The 26,600-nt window shown below is 38.4% G+C and overlaps 1 protein-coding gene across 1 annotated transcript in view; it reads right to left on the reverse strand.

The window, feature by feature from the left end:
- The window catches only part of ATP9A (ATPase phospholipid transporting 9A (putative)), a 149,563-nt gene extending 127,497 nt beyond the window's left edge, over positions 1 to 22,066 (reverse strand). Inside the window, exon 1 of the mRNA XM_044663832.1 lies at positions 21,987 to 22,066. Coding sequence (XP_044519767.1) covers positions 21,987 to 22,054 — 68 coding nt within the window. The 5' untranslated portion in view covers positions 22,055 to 22,066. The remainder of the gene's footprint in view (positions 1 to 21,986) is intronic.
- Between the last annotated feature and the right edge of the window lie 4,534 nt (positions 22,067 to 26,600).

A 26,600-nucleotide genomic window follows, 5' to 3' on the forward strand; every position in this document is an offset into this window, starting at 1 on the left:
TGGGGAGGGTTTTTTGTTTGTTTCATTAAGCTATACTAGCTATAAGTTAGACAAAAGGGATTGTGAAGATTTACTAGAGATTTAAGTTTACAGGTTTCATAGGACTTCTGAATACCGAAAGGATCATTAGATATCATCATATCTAATTATTTCATTCTAGAAATGAGGAAACCAAAGCCCTGAAGAGATGAAAGGACTTACCCAAAGTTATACAACTCAGAAGTCACAGAACCAAGTTTAAACATGTTTCCTGACTCCAAATCCAGTTATCTTTCCATCACAATGCATTTCACTGCCTGAGTAATAAATTAGGGATAGAGGTGAGGGGAGGTCCTTTATCAGATATCTTTTATTGATTTAGGAGGTGAAAGAGGGATGGGAAAAGTTTCTTTGGGAAGCCAAGATTTCTTTATACTGTTAATAATCTCATGTGGGATAAATTGTGGAATGGCTAAACAAATTATGGTACATGAATATCATGAAATATTACTTCATTGTAATTAACAGAGGAATATGAAGAATGATGAGAATACATATAAACTGATGCATAATGAAGTAAGCAGAACAAGGAAAACAATAAATACAATGACAACAGCATAAATAGAAAGAAGAAAAAATTAATGCTATATAATCACAATGACCAAGGCTGGCCTAGAAGAGGAAATGAGAAAATACACCTGTCTCCCTTTTTTTTTCTTTTTTTTTGCAAAGGTGAGGGAGCGACTATAAGTATGGAATATGGCATATTCTGTCAAACACTGAGGATGTGTTGGTTGGTTTTGCCTTTATTTCTTCTCTTTCTTTTTTATTACGAGGGACAAATAAAGGGCAGGGGGTGGGGGGAATATAATGAGAAATTGAGATTATGTAAAAACTAGAAACATGAATAAAAATTATTTTTTAAAATATCTCATGCAGGGCAGATCTGAAACAACAAATATGCAGATTTTAGATAAGAATGGAAAGACTCAGATGAATCCATGAGGAGCAAATTAAGCAGAACCAAGAACACAATATACACAATACTTCAAATAAAAAGAACAAGCCAAGCTCTGAGTAACCATAATCACCTATCATGTTGTTACTGGAGAAAAGATAATGAAGCATACAGTCTTTAAAAATCTCGAGAGATAGGGAAAAATGGGTACAGAATGTTTCATATGATTTCAGACATGTCACTAAGTAAATAAGTTTTGCTAAGTGACCTTTGGTAGACTCTGCAACAAGGGAGGGTTTTACATTGAAGGATGGCTACTATAATGCAGAAATGATGATGGGGGAAAAAAGACATAATTTTTTTTATTTTTAAAAAAAGATGAGGAGATCTTTGGTCTCTTTGGGGAAGTATTCCATCTCAGTGTTATTTCAGCATATTTTTGTAGATATCTATGTGTGGTCCTTTATCCACTATGGCCCTCATTCTAAAGCAGATACTTATTGCTGTAGATACACACTTCTCAGGCTAGCCCCCAGAGTCTCACAAGTTCTCAGCAATTTGACACCAAACCAGCCACAGGAAAAACTCAAACCCAACAAACATAAACTGTATGCCAGGGTTAGAAATGTGGACACTGGCTTCTTTAAAGAGATAGACCAATATGGAGGGGGGAGGGGCACAGCTAGGTGGCTCAGTGGATTGAGAGCCAGACCTACCAATGGGAGGTCCCGGGTTCAAATCTTACCTCAAATACTTCCTACCTGCAGAAATCTAGGCAAGTCCCTTAACCTCCACTGCCTAATTCCTACCACTCATCTGCCTTGTAACTGATACACAGTGTTGATTCTAAGATGGAAAGTAAAGGTTTTAAACATAAAAAGAGATCAACATGCTGTTGGCTTGGGAATCTAGCAATTAAAAAATCTTCAACCAGTAGCAGACACAATATCAATTTGTAATCTGTAATGCAACACCTCCAGTGAGGAAAAATGCACTGGATGTCCTTTCGGTCCCCTTTAAACTATAAGGTGGTATACTAATGGGAAAGACAAATGATTGGAAACTAGTTAATAAAGAAATGCAATTTTTTTCCTGGGGAAAAAAAGCTGTGTTGTTTTTCTTGGGTATATTAAAGAGAGAGAGAGAGAGAGACACCGACCTAAATTACATTAACATAATGGGCTTTTGCTGTTAGAAGAAATGATAACTGAACAATATGAAGAAGCATGGAAGAATTGTATGAACTGAGTTAGAAAGAAGAAAGCAGAACCAGGAAAACAATATATACTATCTATACAACAATATAAACAGGAAGAAAAATAAATGAAACCAAACACTGTAATTATAAGCATCAAGTTTAGTCCTAAGGGAGAGGGAAGAAAAAGCGCCTCCCTCCTTTCTTCACAGTAGATACCTATGGGAATGTAACACAGCTTATACTATCAAAAACCATTGATGTCATCTGTTAGTTTTGCTGAACTACTTTTTTCAGTATTTCTCTTTTTTATTCTTTGCTATAGAAGATGGTTCTTTGGGGAGACAAAAAATATATGTGTAAAGAAAAGGATCTAAAAACAAAAACTATGCCCTCAAAAAAGCAATAGAATCAGTCAAAAGACTTACGTTGGCATCCTGACTAAGTTGCTTACTAACCGTGTGATCTTAAATAAGATACTTTCCCTTCTCAGGGCCTCATCTTCCTCATCTGTAAAATGGGTGTAACAATATTACTTGCACTTCCTACTCACAAGGTAGTTATGAGATTCTAATGAGATAATATGAGAGTGCTTCTGTAACCATAAAACCTTGCCAAAAAATAAACTACTGCTTGACTACAAGAACAATCTTATGCTGGAAGTTTTATTATTAAACAGTTGTTATGTTTCTATAACAAATGCAAGTTTATTTCCTATAAGCTATTTCATTTGTAAAATGAGACAACTGAAACATGGAGATCTCCAAGGTCCTTTTACTAGCCCTAAATCCTAGGGTCCTGCAACCTCTGAACAAGGATCTTAGTATCCTAAACCAGAAATTCCCAGACCTTTGAATCAGCATTATTCAGTGGGTTCTTTCTTTTTTTTGTACTTCATAGCATAAATCTCCTCCTCAACTAATGAAAAAAAAAAAAAAAGTGAAGGATGGTGGCCTAGCAGTACCAGATCTTAAACTGTACTATAAAGTGATGATCATCAAAACCATATGGTGGGGGTAGCTGGGTAGCTCAGTGGATTGAGAGTCAGGCCTAGAGACAGGAGGTCCTAGGTTCAAATCCAGTCTCAGACATTTCCCAGCTGTGTGACACTGGGCAAGTCACTTGACCCCCATTGCCCACCCTTACCACTCTTCCACCTATTAGCCAATACACAGAAGTTAAGGATTAAAAAAAAAAAACAATATGGTACTGGCTAAGAGACAGAAGGGTGGATCAATGGAATAGATTGGGGGTAAATGACCTCGGCAAGATAGTGTATAATAAACCCAAAGATCCTAGCTTTTGGGACAAGAACCCACTATTTGACTAAAAACAACATCTCACATCCTATACCAAGATAAATTCAAAATGGGTAAATGGCAAATATAAAGAGGGAAATTACAAGTAAATTAGTTGAACATAGACACTAGTATACATATCAGATCTATGGGAAAAGAAAGAATTTAAGACCAAGTAAGAGATAGAGAATATTACAAAATATAAAATGAATAATTTTGATCATTAAATTAAAAAGGGTTTGTACAAACAAAACCAATGCAAACAAAATTAGAAGGGAAGCAACAAATTGGGAAAAAATCTTTATAACAAAAACTTTTGACAAAGGTCTACTTTCTCAAATTTATATGGAGTTAAGTCAATTGTACCAAAAAATCAAGCCATTCCCCATTTGATAAATGGTCGAGGGACATGAATAGGCATTTTCAAATAAAGAAATCAAAACTATCAATAAACACACTAAAAAATGTTCTAAATCTCCCATAATTAGAGAAATGCAAATCAAAACAACTCTGAGGTACCATCTCACACCTAGCAAACTGGCCAATATGGCAGTAAAGGAAAATAATATATGTTGGAGGAGATGTGCCAAAATTGGGACACTAATACACTGCTGGTGGAGTTGTGAATTGATCCTACCATTCTGGAGGGCAATTAGGACCTATGCCCAAAGGGCTTTAAAAGACTGCCTGCCCTATAATCTAGCCATACCACTGCTGGGTTTGTACCCCAAAGAGATAAGGAAAATGACTTGTGCAAAAATATTTAAAGCCACACTCTTCCAAAAAATTGGAAAATGAGGGGACGCCCTTTGATTGGGGAATGGCTAAACAAATTGTGGTATCTGTTGGTGATTATTGTGCTCAAAGGAATAATGAGCTGGACAAATTCCATGTGAACTGGAACAACCTCCAGGAATTGATGCAGAGTGAAAGGAGCAGAACCAGGGGAACATTACACACAGAGACGAATACACTGTGGCACAATCGATCATAATGGACTTCTCTACTAGCAGCAATGCAATGATACAAAACATTTCTGAGGGACTTATGAGAAAGAACACTATCCACATTCAGAGAAAGAACTGTGGGAGCAGAAACACAGAAGAAAAACAACTGCTTGACCACATGGGTCAATGGGGATATAGACTCTAAACGATCATCCTAGTGCAAATATCAATTATATAGAAACAGGTCTTGATCAATGACACATGTAAAACTCAGTGGAATTGCACATTGGCTCTGGGAGGGGGAGAGGGAAGAGGGGAGGGAAAGAACATGAATCATGTAACTATGGAAAATTTTTCCTAATCAATAAAATTTAAATTTAAAAAATAATTTTAAAAAAAGGTTGCCTGTGCTTTGTTCCAGCAATACTACTACTAAGTTTGTACACCAAAGAGATAATAGGAAAAAATACCTGTACAAAAATATTTATAACCATGCTCTTTGTAGCAGCAAAAATTTGGAAAATGAGGAGGTGTCCCTTGATTGGGGAATGGTTGAACAAGTGCTATCTGATGGGGATAGAATACTATTGTGCTGAAAGGAATGATGAACTGGAGGATTTCTATGTGAACTGGAACGACCTCCAGGAATTGATGCAGAGTGAAAGGAGCAGAACCAGGAGAACATTATACACAGAGACTGATGTACTGTGGCACAATTGAATGTAACGGACTTCTCTACTAGCAGCAATGCAATGACCCAGGACAACTTTGAGGGATTTATGAGAAAACGCTATCTATATCCAGAGAAAGAACTATGGGAATAGAAATGCAGAAGAAAAACATATGATTGATTGGGAATGTTGACTTTAAATTATCACTCAAATGTAAATATTAATAATATGGAAATGGGTTTTGAACAATGATACATGTATAACCCAGTGGAATTGCTCATCAGCTCAGGGAGAGGAGATGGGAGGAAAGAAGGAAGAGAAAGAACATGAATCAAGTAACTGTGGAAAAGTATTCTTAATTAATACTTTTCCACAGTTACTTGATTCATTAAATGATTAATTAATTAATTAAATGATTAAGGGAAAAAGAAAATACAATAAAGTGCTTCCCTCCCATTATTTGTTTAAATTAACACGAAGAAAAAATAATTTTGATGGTTGTGACTGCTCCTCAAATGACACTCCAGGAGGTGTTATAAACCTAGGATAAGGAATCTTAAACATAGGTTTCCTTCCATTATTATCTTTCTCTGGGACTCTGGTAATCTTAAACTCATTGAGGAAGCTCTGATGCCAAGCAACCAACAGCAGCATTCTCATTCATTTACCTTTAGGGTTACATCTCCTCCCAACAGGGATTCTATTCAAAGGCAAGAAAAGTTGCTGGTCTTGTTTTCACTTTGGTACAAAGGTGAGCAAGGAGAAAGCCAACTGGTGATCCCAAAGAAAATGCTATACACTAACAACTTGTAGTCACAATTACATAAGTAAGGTATTTAAATTTTCAAAGAGACATAAAACCCAACACATTGGGAGATTGTTGCAGAGAAAATGATTTAATCTTGAGGAAAGGACAAACTTCTTAACAAACCAAAGTGGCATAGGCCTCCCAGGGAGGATGTGGGCTCCCTTTCACAGGAAATCTTCAAGCAAAAGGACTGGCACTAATGCTTAATTACTGCTTAGTGAACTGAACTGAAAAACTGGATAAATACACGTATATTGTAGTGCACAGGTTGGATAAAATGCCCAAATTCCCTCAAAATTCAGATCCTGTAACTTGAAAGACTTATCTAGATAATGACAGTAGAATAGAGGAGAGCTCATTTCAAATCCTACCTCAGATATTTATTAACCATGTGACCCTGAGCAAGATGCCTCCTGTGTTTCAGTATCTTAATTAATAAAATGAAGGGGTAGGACTCAATGACCTCTAAGGTTCCTTCCAACTCTAAATCTAAGAGTCTATAAACATATGATTAATAAGAATCAAGAGTTATATTTTAAAAATGATACTTCAATGTAACCATTTCCACTTTAAGTCACAATCCAATTCAACTCAACATGTATAAGAAATCATTTCACTGTGAGTTCACTTATTTAAAGTTCTCTATAGTATTTCTAGGATGAAGAAGAGCAATCCTATATTCAATAAATTACAAATTAGGAATAAATTTAACTAAGCACAAGAAATCAAACAAGTAGTCACAAAAAAATTCTCCATATGAAGAAAGTTAGAAAGCTCCTAGAATGGAAGCATAAAATTAAGAGTTGGAAGGGACCTCAAAATTACTTATTTTAACTTCCTACCTGGAAAAAATACTCAATGGAATGGATTCAAATTCCAACTCTGCCATCTACTACTTGAGTGACCATGATGAGCACTTACTTAACCTTTCTTGGCCACAATTTCCTGACCCCAAAACTGAAAGAATTGTATTAGATTACTTTAACATCCTTTTCTACTCTAAAATATTATGGACTTGTGCTATGACAAAAAGAAAATCTCCTCTTTTAACATCACTAACAAGTGGTCACATATCTCTACTTAATTATTTCTTACTGATGGGGAACTCATAAAGCATCCTATTTCATGTCTAGGTGGCTCTAATTGAACTTTAAAAAAAAAATCTTTCCTTATATTGAGCCAAAATCTGAATAACTGCATTATTCACAAGTCTTAGTTCTGCTTTCTATAGTTATAAAGAATAAAGTAAATCCCTATTGCACATATGTACCTTTAAACTATTATAAGTCTTATCATGTACTCTCACTTTACATACACACACAACTTTTCATGGATAGGAAAATCCCCACTTCCTTCAACTATGTTTCATGATATGGTTTTAAATGTACCCACCATCCTGGCCCAATTCAATGCCTCTAAAGTATGGTCTTGAGAACTGAAAATTAAGTTATACTCTAAATGTGAACTAACAGAGTAGAGGCACTATAGTTGCTTTCCCTTATTAGGGGAAGGAGGTAAGGAAAGCTAATTTTATATTTAAATGTTTTTAGAAATTGCTATCCAATTGTGTGAACCTGGGCAAGTCACTTAAGCCCCTTACCTAGCCCTTACCACTGTAACTAATAAACAGGAAGGAAGGAAAGAAGGAAGGAAGGGAGGGAGGGAGGGAGGAAGGAAAGAAAAGGAGGGAAGGGAGGGAAGGGAGGAAGGGAGGAAGGGAGGAAGGGAGGAAGGGAGGAAGGGAGGCCGGTGGTCTCGCCAGTCCTAACGAGCCGACAGAATTGATGAAGTGCCCCAGCTGAAGGCCGTAGCTACCTGCAGCCGAGCCTTGTAATAAGCCCACTTGGGGCCCATCGCTATTCCCCTNGGGGAGGCTTTGAAATCTGATCCTCTGACTCCATAAACAATGCTCTTTCCACTATAACAGAACACTTATTCCCAAATCTATCCTTATAGGATCTTCTCTGGATTCTGGAGTGCCTGAATACTCTCTATTTCTCTGCCTGTTGGAGTCTTTCAAGGCCCCTTTGAAATATCCCCTCTTTCCTGTCTCCTCTAGCTGAAAATGAAATATTAAAGTTTGGGGGAACATATCCAGTCCCAGGGTTTGGTTTTCTTCCTACCAACCTTTACCTCTCTACTTTAGTGTTTATAAAGTTGTTCAGTTAGTACCAGCTAAGACAGTATAGGAAAACAACCATAGAGAACAGAAACTATGCTTGGTTTTTTCAAATTACCCTGAAGGAATCAATGGACTATGCTTCTGAGTCTCTTGAAATCACCAAATTCTCCCCATCTGAAAGCATCTAATCAAAAAAAGGAAGTTAGAAAACAATTCAAACTTGATAGAGGATAAATTTTAGCTATGTTCCATGACTGAATATCTCTGCTGTGGCTCTACAAATGTAAATGATTTTATTATTTCAAATGAAAATAGTTAAGAAATTGAAAACCTAAATTTAACAACTGATTCAAAATAGTAGGTTTTAGTGGCAAATTCAGGAATAACTACTGTAAGTCTATTAATAGGAAAGGACACATGGAAATAATTATCCAGTTCAGACGCATGGAATCTATCTGAAACCAAACTTAGGGAAAGTGATTTTCATTTAGCTAAAAGTCCAAATGCCTTTGTTGCCCTACCATGTGATTAAATGCAGAATCCCTATTTGCAGACAGTATAAAGAAAATCCTTTGAGAATTCTCAAATAACTCTTTAAAAGAAAGGGCTATGGTATTAACACAAAAAAGCTCAGGACTTTCAAAATGTTGGTAGAAAATTTCCCTCCTCCCCCAATATCTCCCTCCATTATGAATGTTACTGGCATGGGAATTCATGGCTTCTTTAGACACCCACTAAGCCATCTGAACTGATATTTAAATTTAATAACCCAAACAGGAATTTCTGGTCCAGCCGGTTTATGAAAAGAGGACAAGGTACTCTAAAAGGACAAGTGACTAGTTTGCTCTCAGTACACCTTTGTACTAGTGTAATAATTTAACGAAATACAACTTCACCTTTTGTCATAACAGCTCTTTGCCTAGGTTTACTAAAAGTATGATGTCAAAAGATAGTATCTGGAACCTTTTTTATAAAGAAGGCAGTGTTTATACAGCAACTTCCTTTCCCGTTAGACTTTATTTCTTTCTAGGATTTGAGGACCTGACTCTTGAAAAGCAGGCTGGCTCTCAATAAAGAGTAACAATTGTACAGCAGAGCAATTTAAACTCTGGTAAAGAAAATAGAATATAGGCCTCCTTCTATTCTTGCTCAAATAAAACAGCTTTCTTTCTTTCTTCCACTACAAATCATAGATTTTGGAGCTGAATAAACTTTTAAGAGATTGTCTAGTTGTCTCTTCATTTACAGGTGGGGAAACTAAGGCCACTAAGCCACTAATCCTATAACACCACGGGTTTTCATCAGTCCTTATAAATGCAATTTTAGGTAACATAATTACTTTCTTTAGTTTAAAAGATCAAAAATTGGGGGCAGCTGGGTAGCTCAGTGGAGTGAGAGCCAGGCCTAGAGACAGGAGGTCCTAGGTTCAAACCCGGCCTCAGCCACTTCCCAGCTGTGTGACCCTGGGCAAGTCACTTGACCCCCATTGCCCACCCTTACCAATCTTCCACCTATGAGACAATGCACCGAAGTACAAGGGTTTAAAAAAAAAAAAAGGAAAAAAAAAAAAGATCAAAAATTAATAGATTATGTCTCAATATCTGCTTAAGATCTACAAAATCCTTACCACATGACTGAGATAATTAGTAAAATTATAATCATTTTAATTTTATAAATTATAAATAAAATAATTCATTTCAGAGATCACAAAATTGATGCCCAATATGGAGAAATAATTTGCTCTAATATTTAGGAACTGTCTGAGCCAGAACTTTAGGTCATCTGACAGATCTGTGCTAACTTATTTATTGCAAGCAGGCAAAATGCTATGGTTATAGGTGCTCATCCAATTTGACAAGTGAAGCACTCTAAAAAACATATTTTTATCAAAGACTTAGTAAAACGGAACATAGTTGTGGAATATTAAATCAGTGGAAGTATATTCTATTTTTCCTCTGGGCAAGTTTAATGTTTTTAGACTGAGTATCATCATTTTACTACATATATAGGACAATACCTATCTTATACCCAAAACTACAAATACTTGTGTTAACAAAAAGTAATAGAAAAGAATGACTAAATTAATGCATACAAGAACAACATTAAAAGGTCGCTGAAGGGCAGCTGGGTAGCATAGTGGTTAGAGTGTCAGGCCTGGAGTTGGGAGGCAAATCTGGTCTCAAATACTGCCTGTATGACCCTGGACAAGTCACTTAACCCCTGTTGCCTAGCCCTTATATCTCTCCTTTTTTAGAACTGATAAATTCACGTCACTGAATGGCCATTCATTGTAATCACTAACCTCAATCCCAGAAAATAATAAAAACTCACTTTTCTCCTCTAGATAGAAAGTGGGTACTGTGGGTAGAAAATGTTGCATATTCTGTAAAATAAGGTCATTTTATAAGTAAATTGTTTTTAACTGTTTTTATTTGTTAAAAGTGAATTCAATGAGGGTTATTTTCTCCCTTGAAGTAATCTATAATATAATGTAAAAACAAAACATATCAATAAAACTGAAAGTGGCAAAAAAAAGTAAGCTTAAAACTGTTTAAAAGTAAACATTTTTTTAAACCTATAGCATTGTGGGTACAAGGAATAGAAACATTTGTTTCTTCTTTAAAACAAATATTAGGCACCAATCAAGCAATAAACATTTATTAAGCACTGATTATGTGCCAGGCATTATGCTAAATGCTAAATTTGCTAAATACAAAAAAAAAAAAAAAAAAAAAAAAAAAAGACAAAAAATAGCTCCTGCTCTCAAGGAGCTTAGCAAAGAAATACCTACAAACAAGCTACATGTAGGAAAAATAGGGGGGGAAATTTTAGGTTAAGGACTAGAATTAAGAGGGGTTGGAAGTTCTTCTTACAGAAGATGGGATTTTAACTGGGACTTAAAGGAAGCCAGGGAAGTCAGCTCATATATCAGAACGTGGAAATCCAAAAGCAGAATCCAAAGTACTTGTGGGAATGAAATAAGAATTAGGGTGGCAGCTGGTTGGCTAACAACATGCTAAGGAGACAGATAGTCGGGAAGTTATAAATATTAATAGTCAAAGGGGCAGTTGGGTGGTTCAGTGGATTGAGAGCCAGGACTAGAGATAGGAGGTCGTAGGTTCAAATCTGACCTCAGACACTTCCCAGCTGTGTGACCCTGGGCAAGTCACTTGATCCCCATTGCCTACCCTTACCACTCTTCTGCCTTGGAGCCAATACACAGTATTGATTCTAAGGTGGAAAATAAGGTTTTTAAAAAATATATATTAATAGTCAACAAAAGCCAAAGACATGAATAAATTGTAATTATAAAGAATACTCCAAATCACTAATATAAAGAGAAATCAAATTAAAATAACCCTGAGGTTTTTACCCCATACCCAGAAAACTGGCAATAATGTCAAAAGATGGGAAAAGTCATTTGTGAAGTTGGTTATGGGAAAATGGGCATACTAATACATTGTTGTTTAAGGAATGACTTAGTACAACCATTTTGGAAAGCAATTTGGAACTAAGCAAATAAAATTACTAAGATTTCCATACCTTAGACACAGAGACTGTACTAGGTATAAACCCCAAGGAGGTTATTGATTAAAAATAAAGTTTTATTTATATTTATGTAAATATAAATATTTAAAATCAACTTTTTTTGTGGTAGCAAAGAACTGAAAATAAAGAATATGCATAATGACTTGCACTATAGTGCAAGAATGTAATGGAAATGCCAAATATAATTAATACAAGGCAGCAGGGAAAGTCTTCTATGAACTATTACAGAGTGAAGTTGGCAGAGCCAAGAAAACAATATACACAATGACTACATCAAAATAAATGTAAGGATGATCCACAACACAAATGAAAATAAATGTTGCAAAATTAACAAAGAATAAGCATGGCCCCAAAGATATATAAGAAGATACACCCTCCCATACAGATCCAGATATGGAAAATTGCATATAATGTCTAATTTTTTTCACACAGATTAATGTCTTTTCTTTCCTTTTTTTTTTTCTAAAAAAAAAAAAAGAATTTCTTTGATCAAATGCAATAGACTTAGTTGCTATCAACAATACAATGATCCAGGACAATTCTGAAGGACTTATGACAAAAAATTCTATCCCTCTCCAGAGAAAGAAAGGTTGGAATAGGAATGCAGATGAAAGCATATGATTTATCATTTGTTTATCTGGATTTATGTTTTGGGGTTTTGGTTTTATATTATTTACTTAATAAAATGAACAATATGGGGAAAAAAGTATTTCTTACAAGGGATGGTTCTTTGAAAGGAGGGGGACACAGGGGAAAATGTAGTTAAAATATAAGTAAAAAACAATACTAATTCAAGTTAATTTTTAAAAAGAAAAAGAAAATTAATAGTCAAATACCTAAATATAGAATGTTCAATGCTCACTTTCTCCCACAACCACTTTCTTGTATCCCAGTATATACTAAGTTACTAACAATAGGGTCAGAGAAAAAAAGATTAAAAAGAGTGTTTAGGAAGCTACAAATGGCAATAACCCTACTTTCCTAGAACATTTCAAGATGTTCATTCCTTGGTAAGCTAGATCAAGAGTATCACAAGTGGCTCAAGCTATATTACTGGGACTATATCAGCAAATAAAAGAACTACAGTTCAATGCAACTCAGTAAAATTCTTTAATATTAATTATAGTAATAATTCACATTTATATTTTAAATAAAGGTTTGCAAAGTCCTTTATATGTTATTTGATCTTCACAGCAATCCTTGTGAAGTAGATGCTTTTTATTATTCCCCTGTTCAAAAAACATTAAGCGCAAGGTCCAGAATCACAGCTCCTGTGTGTCCAGTGGTATTGAAGTCCAGGTCTTACAGATTCCAATTTCAAGACTCTATCCAGCAAGCAACACTACCTCTTCAAATGTCACATCAATTTAGAGAATAAGAAGTTTGTGCCCATTTCCCAAGTGTGTGTTTGGAACAGGAGGATAGAGAAAGGAGATGAGGACTGAGTTAGAAGAACAGAATTGGGCAAGATACTTTCCCTTTCTGGATTTCAGTCCCTTCATCTGAAGAATAAAGGCAGTGGGCTGGTGGACTAAATAGTCACTCAAGTCCTTGCTAATTCTTAGTTTCTAAGGGTTTTCAAACAAATGGCTATTTTAAATTAACTAGCCTATATTAAAATGCTTTTTTACAATGCACTATTCTCAGATTCCTAAATAAAAAATAAATCCTTGCCTTCAAAAAACTTACAATCCTAGAGGTCAGACAAAATATGTGCCTGTACAAAAAGAATAAGCTTTGCATGGGAAAGGTCAAAGTGGTCTAAGAGGTTCAGAAGAAGATTTCAGGCTGGAGGAGGAGAAATCAAGTTCTATATCAAGGATATAGCAGCTTTAATGGGTTTTAATTTCAACAGAGTGAAGACAGATTTGCTGGATCCATTTCTATTATATATAGCTTTGTAAATTTAGGATTATTTTGGCAAGATGTAGGCCCCATAACCACCACAAAGTAGATCCCCACTGGCCATTTTTGCTCTCTTTCATTTCCCTCTCAGCCTGAACCTGAAGAAATGTGACAAGACACTAGGATTCAAAATGACTTAATAAAAAGGTAGCCAAAGAAAAGAAGAAAGATCGTTTTTTCAGTCACCACAGTCTAACATTTAAATGCTGTGTGCTTCTAAATACGTCACTTAACCCCTGAGTTCCTTTTTCATCCTCAATAAAGTGAAAATAGTAATATTTGCATTCCCTTTGTTCTAGAACTGTTGTGAGAAAAGCACTTTAGAACTGTAAAGTATCATTTAAACATGAGTTATAATTAGAATTAGTGAGAGAATCTAACTGAAGTTCCACTGTCCATCCAACCACAGTTATCTAGAATTTCACCCTTTTTAGTAATTTCATGTTTCCATCATTTATTCCTTTCTTTTGCTGAAAACATAATAATCCATCAATTCCAAGCTCTGAGATACTATAGTGGTAAACAACTACCACCCTCATGATTATGTTTGTAGAGTGTGAGAAGGTTTTCCCCTCCACTCTACTCTCAATAAAGAAAGAAATTTGAAGTTGACACCAGAGAAATTGGAGTTCCCTGGTTCCCAGTTGAAGAGGGAAAAAATTACAGTGTTTGGGATGGTTGATAAAACTTTTTTGTTTGGAAGAATTTTAATTGATAATTCAGAAAAACACACTACAGAAGGATATAGGCCACAAAACAAACAACAATATAATTTAAGTTCCTAGATTGTATGAACTAATGAAGAATAAGAGAACAGAAGAATCAGGAGAATAATTCCTAATAGATAGATAATTTTTATTAATTGAAAAAAAATTTTTTTTTACGTTTACAGTTCCTAAGTAAAAGTTCTATCCACTGGCCCTGAATTGTTGCTGCTTAACTGTGGCTCTCAGGTCACCTATCTGACCACTCTTGCTGTTTCTCCATCATCATGGATGTACCACCCCTTAACAATGAGTTTTTTCCAAGGCACTGTCTGTCTGTCTGTGTGTCTCTCTTTTAAAAAAAAAAAAAACCCTTACCTTCTTTCTTAGAATCAATACTAAGTATTGTTTCCAAGGCAGAAGAACAGTAAGGGCTAGACGAATGCAGGTTAAGTGACTTGCCCAGGGTCACACAGCTAAGAAGTATCTAAAACCAGCTTTCAATCCAAAACCTACTATCTTCAAACCTAGCTCTCTATCCACTGAGCTGCTTCTCCATCTCTCTTTCTAAATCTTACTCATGGTGTTCATCACCTTTGATTATTATCACTATGCTGATGACTTCCAAATAAACAGCTATATCTCCCCTAAGCTCCAACTCAACATCACTACCTACTGAACCTCTCTTAATTAATGGGCATCTCAAAAGCAACATTTCCAAAATGGAACCCAACATCATACCAACCCCTCAACACCATTCTCACTAACTCAATCTCTCTTCCAAATTTTCCTGTGACCATCAAAGGTATCAGCATCCTTTCAGCTACCCAGCTTCTCAACTCTGTAATAATCTTTGATTCTTCTATATCCCTTACCTCCAAATCTGATTAGTTGGTAAGTCTTGTGAGTTCTACCTCTTCTACCTCTTGGATCCATACTCTTCATTCAACTCACAGGGCTATCAGCCTAGTTCAGACCCCTCTCACCTCTCACCTGAACTACTGCAACAGGCTCCTAAATGATTTCTGCTTTCAGTCTCTTCCCTCTTCAAACCCTTCCTTTACATGGCTGCCAAAAAATTTTCCCAAAATATATGTCTGACTACATCATTCTACAGTTCCAGAAATTTCAGTAGCTCCCTGTTGCCTCTAGAGATAAATATAAATTCAGAACTTGCCTTTTAAAGCCTTTCACAATCTGTCTCCAGACTAATTTTTCAAGATTATTAAACATTACTCTCCTTCACATATTTGACATTACAATCAAAATAACCTATATAATTTCTTCATCTTGGTATTCTATTCCCTACCTCTGTGTTGTTTGGTCTAGATGTTGCTGTTTTTAATTTCATATGATGTGTATCCTATGCCTTGAATGTACTCCTCCACTAACTCCAAATTCCACAGAGGTTTTTTTTCCTGATCCACAATAGTTGAAACTCTCTCTCCCTTCCTCTTTTTTTTTCTCTCTCCCTTTCTCTTTCTCTCTCTCTCTCTCCCCCCTTTCTTTCTCTCTCTCTCTCTCTTACACACATCCCTGTTCACATGTCATACTCTCCCCTATCATGTAAGCTATAACACTTAATTTGGAATCAGAGGGCTTGAGTTTTAATTCAGATTCTATAATGCAGGCTCCTTGAGAGTGGGGATTGTTCCTTTAATTTATATACCCATTGCTCTAGTACTGCATCCAGCACATAATAGGCCCTTAATAATTGCTTCCTGATGGATTGCTTACACTCTCTATTACCTATCAGTTTCCTTTTAGGCACTTTTATGTAAAATTAAGGGTTGATCTAGATAATCTTTCAGGTTCTTTTCTACCTCTGAAATCCTTGCCAGAATAATCTCAGAGTTGTAGGGAAAAAAAAAAAAACCTAGAAACCAAGGAGGCCCATAATCAACAAAGAATTTCCCCTCACAACTCAGGTAGTCACCTAGCCTTTGCCTCCAAGTTGGAGGGAATCCACTACCTCCCCAAGATAGCCCTTCTGAATGACTCCTAATTATTAGGAAGTTTTTCTTCACATGAAGCATAAATCTTCCTTTCAGCACCTTCCACCCTTTGCTTTAAATTCTGCCCTCCAGGGCCAAAGTAGAACAAGTTTAATCCCTCTTCCACATGACAGCCTTTCAAATACTTGCACATCACTATTCTGTCTTCTTTAGGCTAAACATCCCCATTTCTGTCAACCTATCCTCAATGTAGCAGGAGCTCAAGTCCCTTCACCACCCTGACTATCCTTTTTAGAATACTATCCAACTTGTCAACATCCTTCCCAAAATTTACCATTCAGAAATTAACAATCTCCAGATGCAGTGTGACTAGGGCCAAATATTAAAGATCTATGATTCCCTTCATTCTTGACACTCTGCTTCTTTTAATATAACCTAAAATCACAATAGCCTTTTTTTTCTATTACCCTGTTGACCTATTGAGCTTTCAGAGCACTAAAACCCCAAGATCTTTTTCAACCAAACTCCTGTCTAGCCACACCTCCCCTATCTTGTACTTTTAACTGATTTTTAAAATCTAAATATTACTTTACATTTATCATTATTAGACTGCATTGCATGAGTAATTCTTTGTAGTCCCCTGACCATCTGCAAATTTCAGAAGCCTATCTTTATCCAAGCATCTATACTAGAGGCAAGAATAGAGACTGGATCTAGCATTTCATAGGTATAGAGAACTCCCAGGTGAGGAAATTCTTTCTCCCAAAGAAGGTAAGGACCTTCTCTCCAATTTATAGTCTTAGCATGGAGGTTAACATAGGTTCCATGGATAATGAAGGGGGTTATGGATAAACTTCATGGAGGTCTATGAATTTATATAGAAAAGAATTACATTTTGAATTCACTATAATGTATTTCCTTTGTAATCCTATGAACTTTATTTTATGCATTTTACAATATTATGCTGAGAAGTGACCTACAGACTTCACAAAAGAATACATGACACAAACAAGGTTAAGAAACCTTGTCTTAGAGAGTTGCCTAAAAAAATAAAAAGTTAAGTGACTTGCCCAGGGTCCCAAAGCCATTAAGTGCCTGAGGCAGTACTTTAACTCATCTCTTCCTGGGTTAGGGACCAGCTTACCTCTCCTACTTCATATTGCCTCTCTTCATTAGAAAAGTCATAAATTTATATCTTCCCTTTAGTGAAGATGAAATTTGTTCTTCCCTCCATTAGAAATCTCTTTCCCTTCCCCTACAGTCTTTCAAAGATCACTGAAGTGGGGGGAGCTAGGTGGACACAATGGATTAAGGGCCAGGTATTGACACAGAAGATGCTAGGTTTGAATTTGGCCTCAGATGCTTCCTAGCTTCCCAATATTTGGTTCTAAGATAGAAGGTAAGAGTTTTTTTTTTTTAATTGTTACCAGGGACCCCAGAGTCACATCCACCATTTTCTTTTTTAAACCCTTACCTTCCATCTTAGAATCAATACTGTGTATTGGGTCTAAGGCAGAAGAATGGTAAGGGCTAGGCAATGGGGGTAAAATGACTTGCCCAGGGTTACACAGCTAGGAAGTGAGTGAGGTCACTTTTGAACCTAGGACCTCCCATCTCTAGGCCTGGCTCTCAATCCACTGAGTCACCCAGCTGCCCCCCTCCACCATTTGCTTCAATACCAAAGAGATATACTTTGTCTGGATCTGACTTGAATTCAGTGAGGGCATTTAGGGTTTATCTAACTCCCTAGTGACCATTTTTGTTTATGTATGTCAAGCTTTCCTTAGTGAAGAATTTATAAATAAGAGTTACTACTGTCAATTTAGATTGTTCCTGGGAAAATCATCCAGTTAGTAGGATTCACCTGGCTTACAACTTGTTTTACTCTTTTCTTTTGGTATCTGCTCTTTGTGTATCAATTTCACTGAAGCCACAAGGAGAAATTGCTTAATTTTACAACTCTAGTAGTTGGATTCCTACCCTCTCATTTACTTTTCCAGAATAAATAGGACAGCCTTAAAGAGATGTACAGTGGCTCTTTCAGATGGTTCAGGAAGTTACTGCCAAAGGGCTGTAAACTGAACAACTCTGGCCTGAAAGAGTTAACAAAACTTACAAAGGTCATCCTGAGTATATTTTAGGAATATCTGACTCACCTGGGGTTCTGCATAACAAGTAGGTAGGCAGCTACTTTATATCATCAATATTTACTGAGTGCTGATTGCAGGCATAGCCTTGCATTCGTTTTCCAATATTTGTTTCAAAGTTATCACACAACTTATCCCAATTCTTTTCCCTTTATTCCTCCACTGGGATAATTAATTGACATGGATGATGATCATTTGTTTCTACAAAAAGACATGAAAAATTCTGTTGCATTTATCTTAATATACTAATCAACTAATCAACAAGTATTTATTAAGCTCCTATTCTGTGCCAGGCATTGTGCTAGACACAGGGGACACAAAGACAAAATGAAACAGTTACTACCTTCAAAGGGCTTATATTCCATTGGGACAGGCAATGTGTACATATATAGGGATATACAAAAGAAACACAAATTTTTGGTTGTCATTTTTTCAGGGAATCAAGGCAGTAGCAGCTGGGTAGGGATCGGGAAATGTCTCATGAAGAAAATGTTTTTAAATTCAGCTTTGAAAGAAGCTAATGATTCTAAAGGGTAGGGCAGCTGGATGGTTCAGTGGATAGACCACTGGTCCAGGAGTCAGGAATATCTGAGTTCCCATCTAGTCTCAGATACTTACTAGCTGTAAGGTCTTGAGCAAATCACATCACCTCTCTCTATATGCCTTGAAGGCAGGTAGGTAGCTCAGCAGATAGAGCACTAGGCCTGGAGGAAGGAAGTCCTGATTTCAAATCCAACCTCAGAGTAGTGAACCTGGGAAAGTCACTTAACCTGTTTGCCTTAATCCACTGAAGGAAATGGCAAACCCCTCCAGTATCTTTGCCAAGAACACTATGATCCAGGGGGTCCCAAAAAAGAGTCAGACATAATCGAATGTCTGAACAACAACCACAACAAAAACAAAGGACTCTAAGACACTGAGGCAGAAAGGAATGCATTCCAAGCATAGGGACTAGCAAGTACCTAACAAAGGAATAAGCTAAAATGTCATGTGTGAAAAATATCAAGCCACTTAAGCTAGCAAAAACTGCATGTGTGCCACTCACTTGTACATTATTTTTCATTTGGAGGCAATAGTGGGGAAAAGCATTCTAAAATCAGAATATCACTCTGAGGATCCTGGCTCTCCCAATCACCTTCCAGTGAGACAATGAAGAAATCATAGCACTTCCTGGAGCCTTAGTTTCTCGTCTGTCAAAGGAGGATAACAGTATTCATCGCTCCTTACAAGACTATTGTAAGGAGAATGTTTTTAATTTCCAATTCAATTATTTATTATTATATTATTATATAATATAATATGGAATATAATATTATTCCAATTCAATTAAAGTTATTTAGGACATTACAAGATATCCAGTACCCAACATGCCTTTTTGGAACTTATAGTTCTTAATGTCATTTCATGAAATCTCTCCCAAAGCTGCTAAAAAATCTTTCCAGACACAAGAATGCTTGCCTTCACAACTCATAACCAGAAATGTTTGTGTATGAAAAAAATTAATTTTGTATGTGCAAAAACAAGATTGGGAAGAAAACACTACTAATATACATACAGGTCCAAATACAAATGCATATGCAAGTATCTGAAGCTCAGTTTACATAGACAAGGGGAAGCTACCTAAATATATAAATAACTGAGGACTGTGATCTAAGAGTGGCTATCTGTCACCTAGTTCACGCCAGCAATATAAGACTAAGTCAGTTCCACCAATCCCTAAACAAAGTCCATGTTCATAGCAGTTTTGCTCTATTTTCTCTCCAGCCCACACATTCTTCACCATAAGAAATTGATACTATCAGTGGTGTCCCATAAGACTCTTAAATACCACACAAGAAAAGGGAGGCTACTTGAAGCCATAAAAAGAAGCTGCTGGCAAGTGCTGAAAGCCTTTGACAGCAAAATAGAACCAAAAAGAACTCAGAAGCTGGACATCAGAAGACACCTAGATTCTAGGCCCAGTTCTACACTAACCAGATGTGCAAGCTCAGTCAGGTTCTTCTCTAAGCCTTAGTTTTCAGCTCTAACAAAATGGGGGTTGGGCTAAATAATATCTAAGATACCTTCCTACTCTAACATTCTGTGTTCTACATTCTCTTTCAGTTCTGACATTCTAGATACCTAATGCTATTGTCAGTGTTGTAGCTCTGTATAAATAAAATTCTTTCTTCAGACGTTTCCCAATAAGGTCAGTAAGGGGTCTGATTTTTTGTGTTCCTTATTATTTTGGTGTTTGGGGGATTTAATGAGGGATGAAGGAGGAACCAAGAGGTGTTCTTTCTTCAAGGCCAATTTTTTTGGTTTTATTTTTTGAAGGGAGAGGAGAGGAAGAAGGAGGAGAAAGAGGAGAGGATGTTCCCTCTTTCAGTTGGGTTAGTTTGTCAGTATTAGGCTGACAAGTTTGTTTCAAATGAATGGGGAAACAAAGTTACTCTAGAGTCAGGATAGTGCATTAACTCTTTGCCCAGGAAAACCTCCTTCTCCTATAGGTCTCTATTTTGTCATAGGTTCCCACACAGGAAGGGCTTTTGCAAAGAATGGAACCAGAACCTAGAACCAAGGTGTGCCTCCAAAACCTTCTTGTTTGGCCTCAAAAGGTAGGCCACCACCAGAAGATGAGGAAACCAGGGCATATCCAACAACTCGCCTCTGAACTGGAAAGGCCGCTTGCAAACACCTCTATCTATGTGAGGTGAAGGGACAGAGGGAACCACGGGGAACTGACCTCATCCGGGGGTTTGTCTTCATACAATTATTTCCCCGGTATTATAATAGGAAATGATAGGAAAACCGAGAAATTGTAGGAATTCGCGACTCATTCTCTGTCTCCCAGGGGATTAAACGGGGAATCATCTTTTAAACGTAAAAGCGATTGGTTCCTAGAGGAAATGGGCTCAGTAGATACTGCCTGCGCACTTGTTAGTAACCACTATTATTAATTAATAATAATCATTTCCTTTGAATAAAATAGCGCCTGGCCTTTGGCAGGCCAGGTCTTCTAGGCGGCTTTTCTGTCTGTGCCTAGCTTTGAGCAGGGGGAAGGGAGGCTGGGAATGCCGAGTCAGCTTGGCAGCTTAGGTAGGCGGTAGGCCTGGTAGAGCTCCCCCGCTCAGCGCCCCCTGCCCGGGCCAGTCCTTGGGAGCCGCCGTCCACTCCCGGCTCCGGCATGTCGCCCCCCATCCTCGTCCCAGGGGGGATCCCAGCGCTGCGGGGCCCGGGCTGCGGTCTGGACACCACGGTTCTCTGGGTGTGTCGGTGACAATGGCGTCAGGCAGACTCCGGTAGCAACCTGTCAGCTCCCTCCGTCGCCTCCACTTCCCCCTGCCCAACCCACAGGTCTGGATCCCCAGCAGCCCACACACTTGCAGCGGTAAGAGCTCTAGGCACCCCGCGAACCGCCCCTGTCCGGGCAGTCCCAGCACGCCGCCGCCCCGCCGCAGGGACGCGCCCCCTCGCTCCAGGGGTCAAAAGAGAAGCACTCTGAGACCCCGTTTTGGATCCCCTCTGCCCAGATATTGGAGGAGGAAGCAGGATGGGGCCGCGACAACCCGGGGAACAAAAAGAGGTTGCGCCCCTCCCTCCGGGAAGGAAAGGGTGTCCGACTCGCTCCGTTGGGACGAAGAAGAAGAGCCCCCACACCTTGGCCCAGGGGCAGCGGCCCTAATTGCAGGCTTTCGCCCCTCCCCCGCACATCTCCCTCATCTCTCAAACCCCAACCTCCATGCCCATACCCCCGGGTCGCGCTCACCCGGCGCGGTGCTTGCTATCCATTCGTTTCTTCTGCCTGACAGGCTGCAGAGGGATGTTATCGGTCATGTCGGCGGCGGCGCCCGCTGCAGCCGGCTGGGGAGGAGACTGGGATTCACTTCCCAGCAGCGCCACGCCTCGGCCCCGCCTGGCCTCAGTCTGACAGCGGCCACCGCTGGGGCTTTGGATGGGGGAGGAGGCCCGCGGACTGGCGGGTGGATGGATGGATGAATGTGTGAGAATGTCTTCCTCCGCCCACGCAAGGAGCGGCTGTCGGACAGACGGACAATCAGATTCACATCTCCCAGTCTCCGGACGTCCTACATAGGGCAGCCCCTTCCTCAGCACCTACACAGCTCCGCCCCCTCTTCCTTCCATTCAGTGAGAGCTACAGCCGTCCCCTTACCCCCGCCCCCCCAACCACACACACACACACACACACACACACACACACACACACACACACACACACACACACAAATACCCACCAAGACAACAAACACAAACACCCACACGCTCACAAATGAGCGCGTACAGACGCGCATACTGCAGCTGCTCTTCTTCCAGAGCTACACGTCCAACTCCCCACCAACCTACTAGCCATTCTTCCCTTCCCTCTTCTGCCTCCTATTCCAAATAAACAGGTACTTCCGACCAGTCCTCGGTTCCCTATTTCGGCGGTGGCTGGTCACTCCCTTTTTGGCTCAGCTTTCTCATCCCTGTTATCTGTTCCCCAAGAGTAGACATTCCAGCATGAAACAACTATGTCTGCACTCAGACTCTCAATTCTTGTTTCTTTGACCCGCCCCACCCTGGCCTTGAAGCAACCCTTTCCAGTGCTGAGGATACCACTTAACCCCCTTACTGGGGGCGGGGGGGGAGGGGGGAGCAGTATCAGGCCTAGCCAAACATTTTATCAAGGCCCTCCAAAAGAGGGGGGAGGAAGTGAAGCTGGGTGGCTCAGTAGATTGAGAGCCAAGCCTAGAGACAGGAAGTCCTGGGTTCAAATTCCTAGGTGTATGACCCTAGGCAAGTCACTTAACCTATTCCTACTGCCGGTCCCTTACTGCTCCTCAGCCTTGGGAATGAGGATACACAGTATGGATTCCAAGACAGAATATAAGAGTTTAAAAAAAAAAAAGAAGAAGAGTTTCAGGTTCAACCTCCTATGTTCATCTTCTGAATAGAAGTAATTGTCTGGATAATATACAAAGACATCCCTCCCCTCTGGATCTATGCCCCATGCCAAAAATAAATTCTCTGGTAACCTCACACTCTTAGAATCCCTACCTTCAAAATTCAATAAATGCCTACCTCCTGTTTATCCATGGTATGTAAAGAATATGCAATAAGGATAGAGCACTTGAGTCAGTAGGCTATCTCACCCCAAACTCCTATCTCCAAATAGAAATTTGTCATGTCAGCACAGAGGGTGCTTACTTGACTATGATATAAATCTAAAGGGTTGAGGGACTCTTTTTATGGCCTTGGACAACCAAAAAGCTATGGAAACATGCAGGATCCTTAGCCTCCTGAGGCAACCAAATCTTGCCTTTTAGGGAAAAAAATTAGCTTACCTTCCAAGGCAGGGACCTTGATAGATGTTGTTCTTCCCAAGTGCCTTATGGCTGCAAATCATGGAATGTCCCTGTCTCTGAAAAATTAAAATCACAGGTGACCTAAAAGGCAATGAGCAAATGCCTGATGGGTATCAGCTGTTTGAAGCCTAGAAGGCATTGAAGCTGGGTTACAAAGGGCTTTGAATGCCAAAGGATTTTGAATTCGATCCTGTAAATGATAAGGCTAGCCTTTGGAGTATTTTTGGTAGGGAAGTGATATATAGTCAAGCCCAATCTGTTAAGATCATTTTGACATTGAAGTTGAGAAGGGGTTATAGTAGGGAGAAATGTGTGACATGTAATTGCGACACGTAAAATTAATTATTGCTATAGGCTACATATGAGGAGATGGAATCTAGGTATCTGAGGTGAAATTCACAGGCCTTGAAAACAGATTGGATATAGGGAATAAGAGATCATAAGGAGATGAGAATGACACCTAGATTATAAAAACTTGAGGAACTAGAAAGTGTTATCCAGGGAGCCAGGTTTTAGGAAAGGAAAAGATTTAGGATGAAGAGAAGTTTGTTGCCTATGGAACAGGTATTCTAGAGGGCACAGTAGAAGGGGTGGAAAGAATATTAGCTTGGCAGTCAAAGGACAAGTTCAAATCTCATTTCTGATGCTTACTAGCTGCATGGCAATGTAGAAGTCGTTTCAACTCCTTGGGCCTCAGTATCCTCATTTGTAAAAAAGAGAGAGCTGAACTGGGTGACTTTTTTTGCAGCTCTAGATCTGTGATCCTATGGCATAAAACAATGGGTCTTTTGCCCCTTAAAAAGTAGTATATCCATGTAAAATCCAGTGGAATTGTGTCAGCTGTGGGGGGGGGAATTGGGGGGAGAGGGGAAAAACATGAAACATGTAATATGGGAAAATATTCAAAATTAAAATTAAGAAAAGGAAAAAATAAAAAGTAACTTGAACCATGAAAAAAATAAAATATAAATTAAATAATAAAATTAAAAAGTAGTATATCAAGGAATCCTATGTTCAAAAATAGAGATGAACTTGTCCAAGTAGCAAGAGTGAAGGATAGCTAATAGCTAGACACTTGTACCTAAGAATTATTTGTTTGTTTTTTTAAACCCCTACTCTCAGTCTACTAAGTATCAGTTATAAGAATTGTAATAAGGGCTAGGCAACAGGGGTTAAGTGATTTGCCCAGGGCTAGACAACTAGGAAATGTTTAAGGTGAGATTTGAATTCAGACCCATGCTTAGGACTCTATCCACTAGGCTTCCTAGCTGCTCCTGTACTCAAGAATTATTGAAAGAAGATTTTAAGCACACTGTGGAGATTCTCTGTGGATGATTTAGGGCAGGGCATGGACCAGAATAGCATACAATGAGAAAGCAAATATAGCTCTTTCAAGCTCTATTTTCTACAAGTGGAAAGAATGCCTACAGGACCACTGACAACAAAGTCACTTGTTGAATTACATATACCCTTTAGGAAAGGTCAGTTATCTAGAGCAAGGAATAGCCTTTACCATTCAGTAGCAGAGATTGCCCTAGAGGGAGCAGTGGTATAATTTAACCAGTTCAAGGCATAAAGTGGTACAAGGCTCAAAGACCAGGTTTGACCTCAAAATAAGGCCAAGTATTTTCCATGGTTATTCTCTGTTCCTTCCTGTGAACCCAGTGATCATTTCACAAGGATAGTCAGTTTTCCTCAAGGACCGATTTTTTTTTAATTCATTCTCAAGAAGAGAGAGACACCTACTCACTCAGTAGACACTCAGTAAATCATGCCAATGTTGAAAAGGCCCTAGAAAAACATCTTGTCCATCCTTTTGTTTTACAGCTGAGAGAACTGATTTCTCAGAGAAGTGAAGATTACACATACAGAACTAAAAACAGAGCCCAGATCTCTTGACATTTAACCCAATGCTTTTACAATATACTATTTTGCTTCATCTAATGCTTTCAATTGACCAAAGTAGAATTTAGGTGTTGCACAGTCATAGAATCATAAATTTAGAGTTGGAAAGGACCTTTGAAAAACATAATCTAACCTCATTTTACAGATGAGGAAACTGAGACAAGGAAAAATTAAGTGACTTGTATAGGGTTCCACAGTTAATAAATGTCTAAGGCAGCATTCAAACTCAAGTTTTTCTTACTTCAGGTCTAGTACTCTATCTACTACTTCACTTTGCCTCCCAAAACATTTATAATCAGAGACATTTATGGCATCATAGGAGTATAGATTTAAAGCTAGAAAGGACCCCAGAGGTCATGTAGGCCAAGTTTAATTTTACAGATGAGGAGAACACACTGGTCATAAGCATCTGAGGTAAGATTTGAACCTAGATTCCAAATCCAGTAACTTTTCTACAATACTCTACTACATCTGATTGGTTTTGACTGTGCTAATTACACCTAAATTCTGCTTTCCTCTACAGAAATCATCTCTCTGAGGCAAATTGAAAGGCTATAAGAAATTGGAGTATGTAGCAGTTTCCCATCATATTTAGGCTCTATTCCATATTTTCTAGATACTCAACAAAAATTTTTAAGAAAACTGATCTGGAAAAATAAAGTAATTATTCCTTCTTTTTCATTCCAGGATATCTCCCCCTTGTGAAAAATGCATTTTGTCTTCAACTTTAAAGAAACTCAACACAAGAATAAATTTTATAACAATGAAGAGACTGCCCTAAGAATAAAATCAGCTCCATCAAATGGCCTCAAAATTATCAGTTATGCAGTTCTCAGAAATGAATGTAAGGGGCAGCTGGGTAGCTCAGTGGATTGAGAGTCAGGCCTAGAGATGGGAGGTCCTAGGTTCAAATTTGGCCTCAGATACTTCCCAGCTGTGTGACCCTGGGCAAGTCACTTGACCCCCATTGCCCACCCTTACCACTCCTCCACCAAGGAGCAAATACACAGAAGTTAAGGGTTTATTTAAAAAAAAAATGAATGTAAGGGCCTTTAACTGACATGAACACATCATTTATGAGGAAGAGGTAATGGAAATATTGAAGTATATTG

This window comes from Gracilinanus agilis, chromosome 2, assembly GCF_016433145.1.
Source record: "Gracilinanus agilis isolate LMUSP501 chromosome 2, AgileGrace, whole genome shotgun sequence".
In the NCBI taxonomy this organism is placed as follows: domain Eukaryota; kingdom Metazoa; phylum Chordata; class Mammalia; order Didelphimorphia; family Didelphidae; genus Gracilinanus; species Gracilinanus agilis.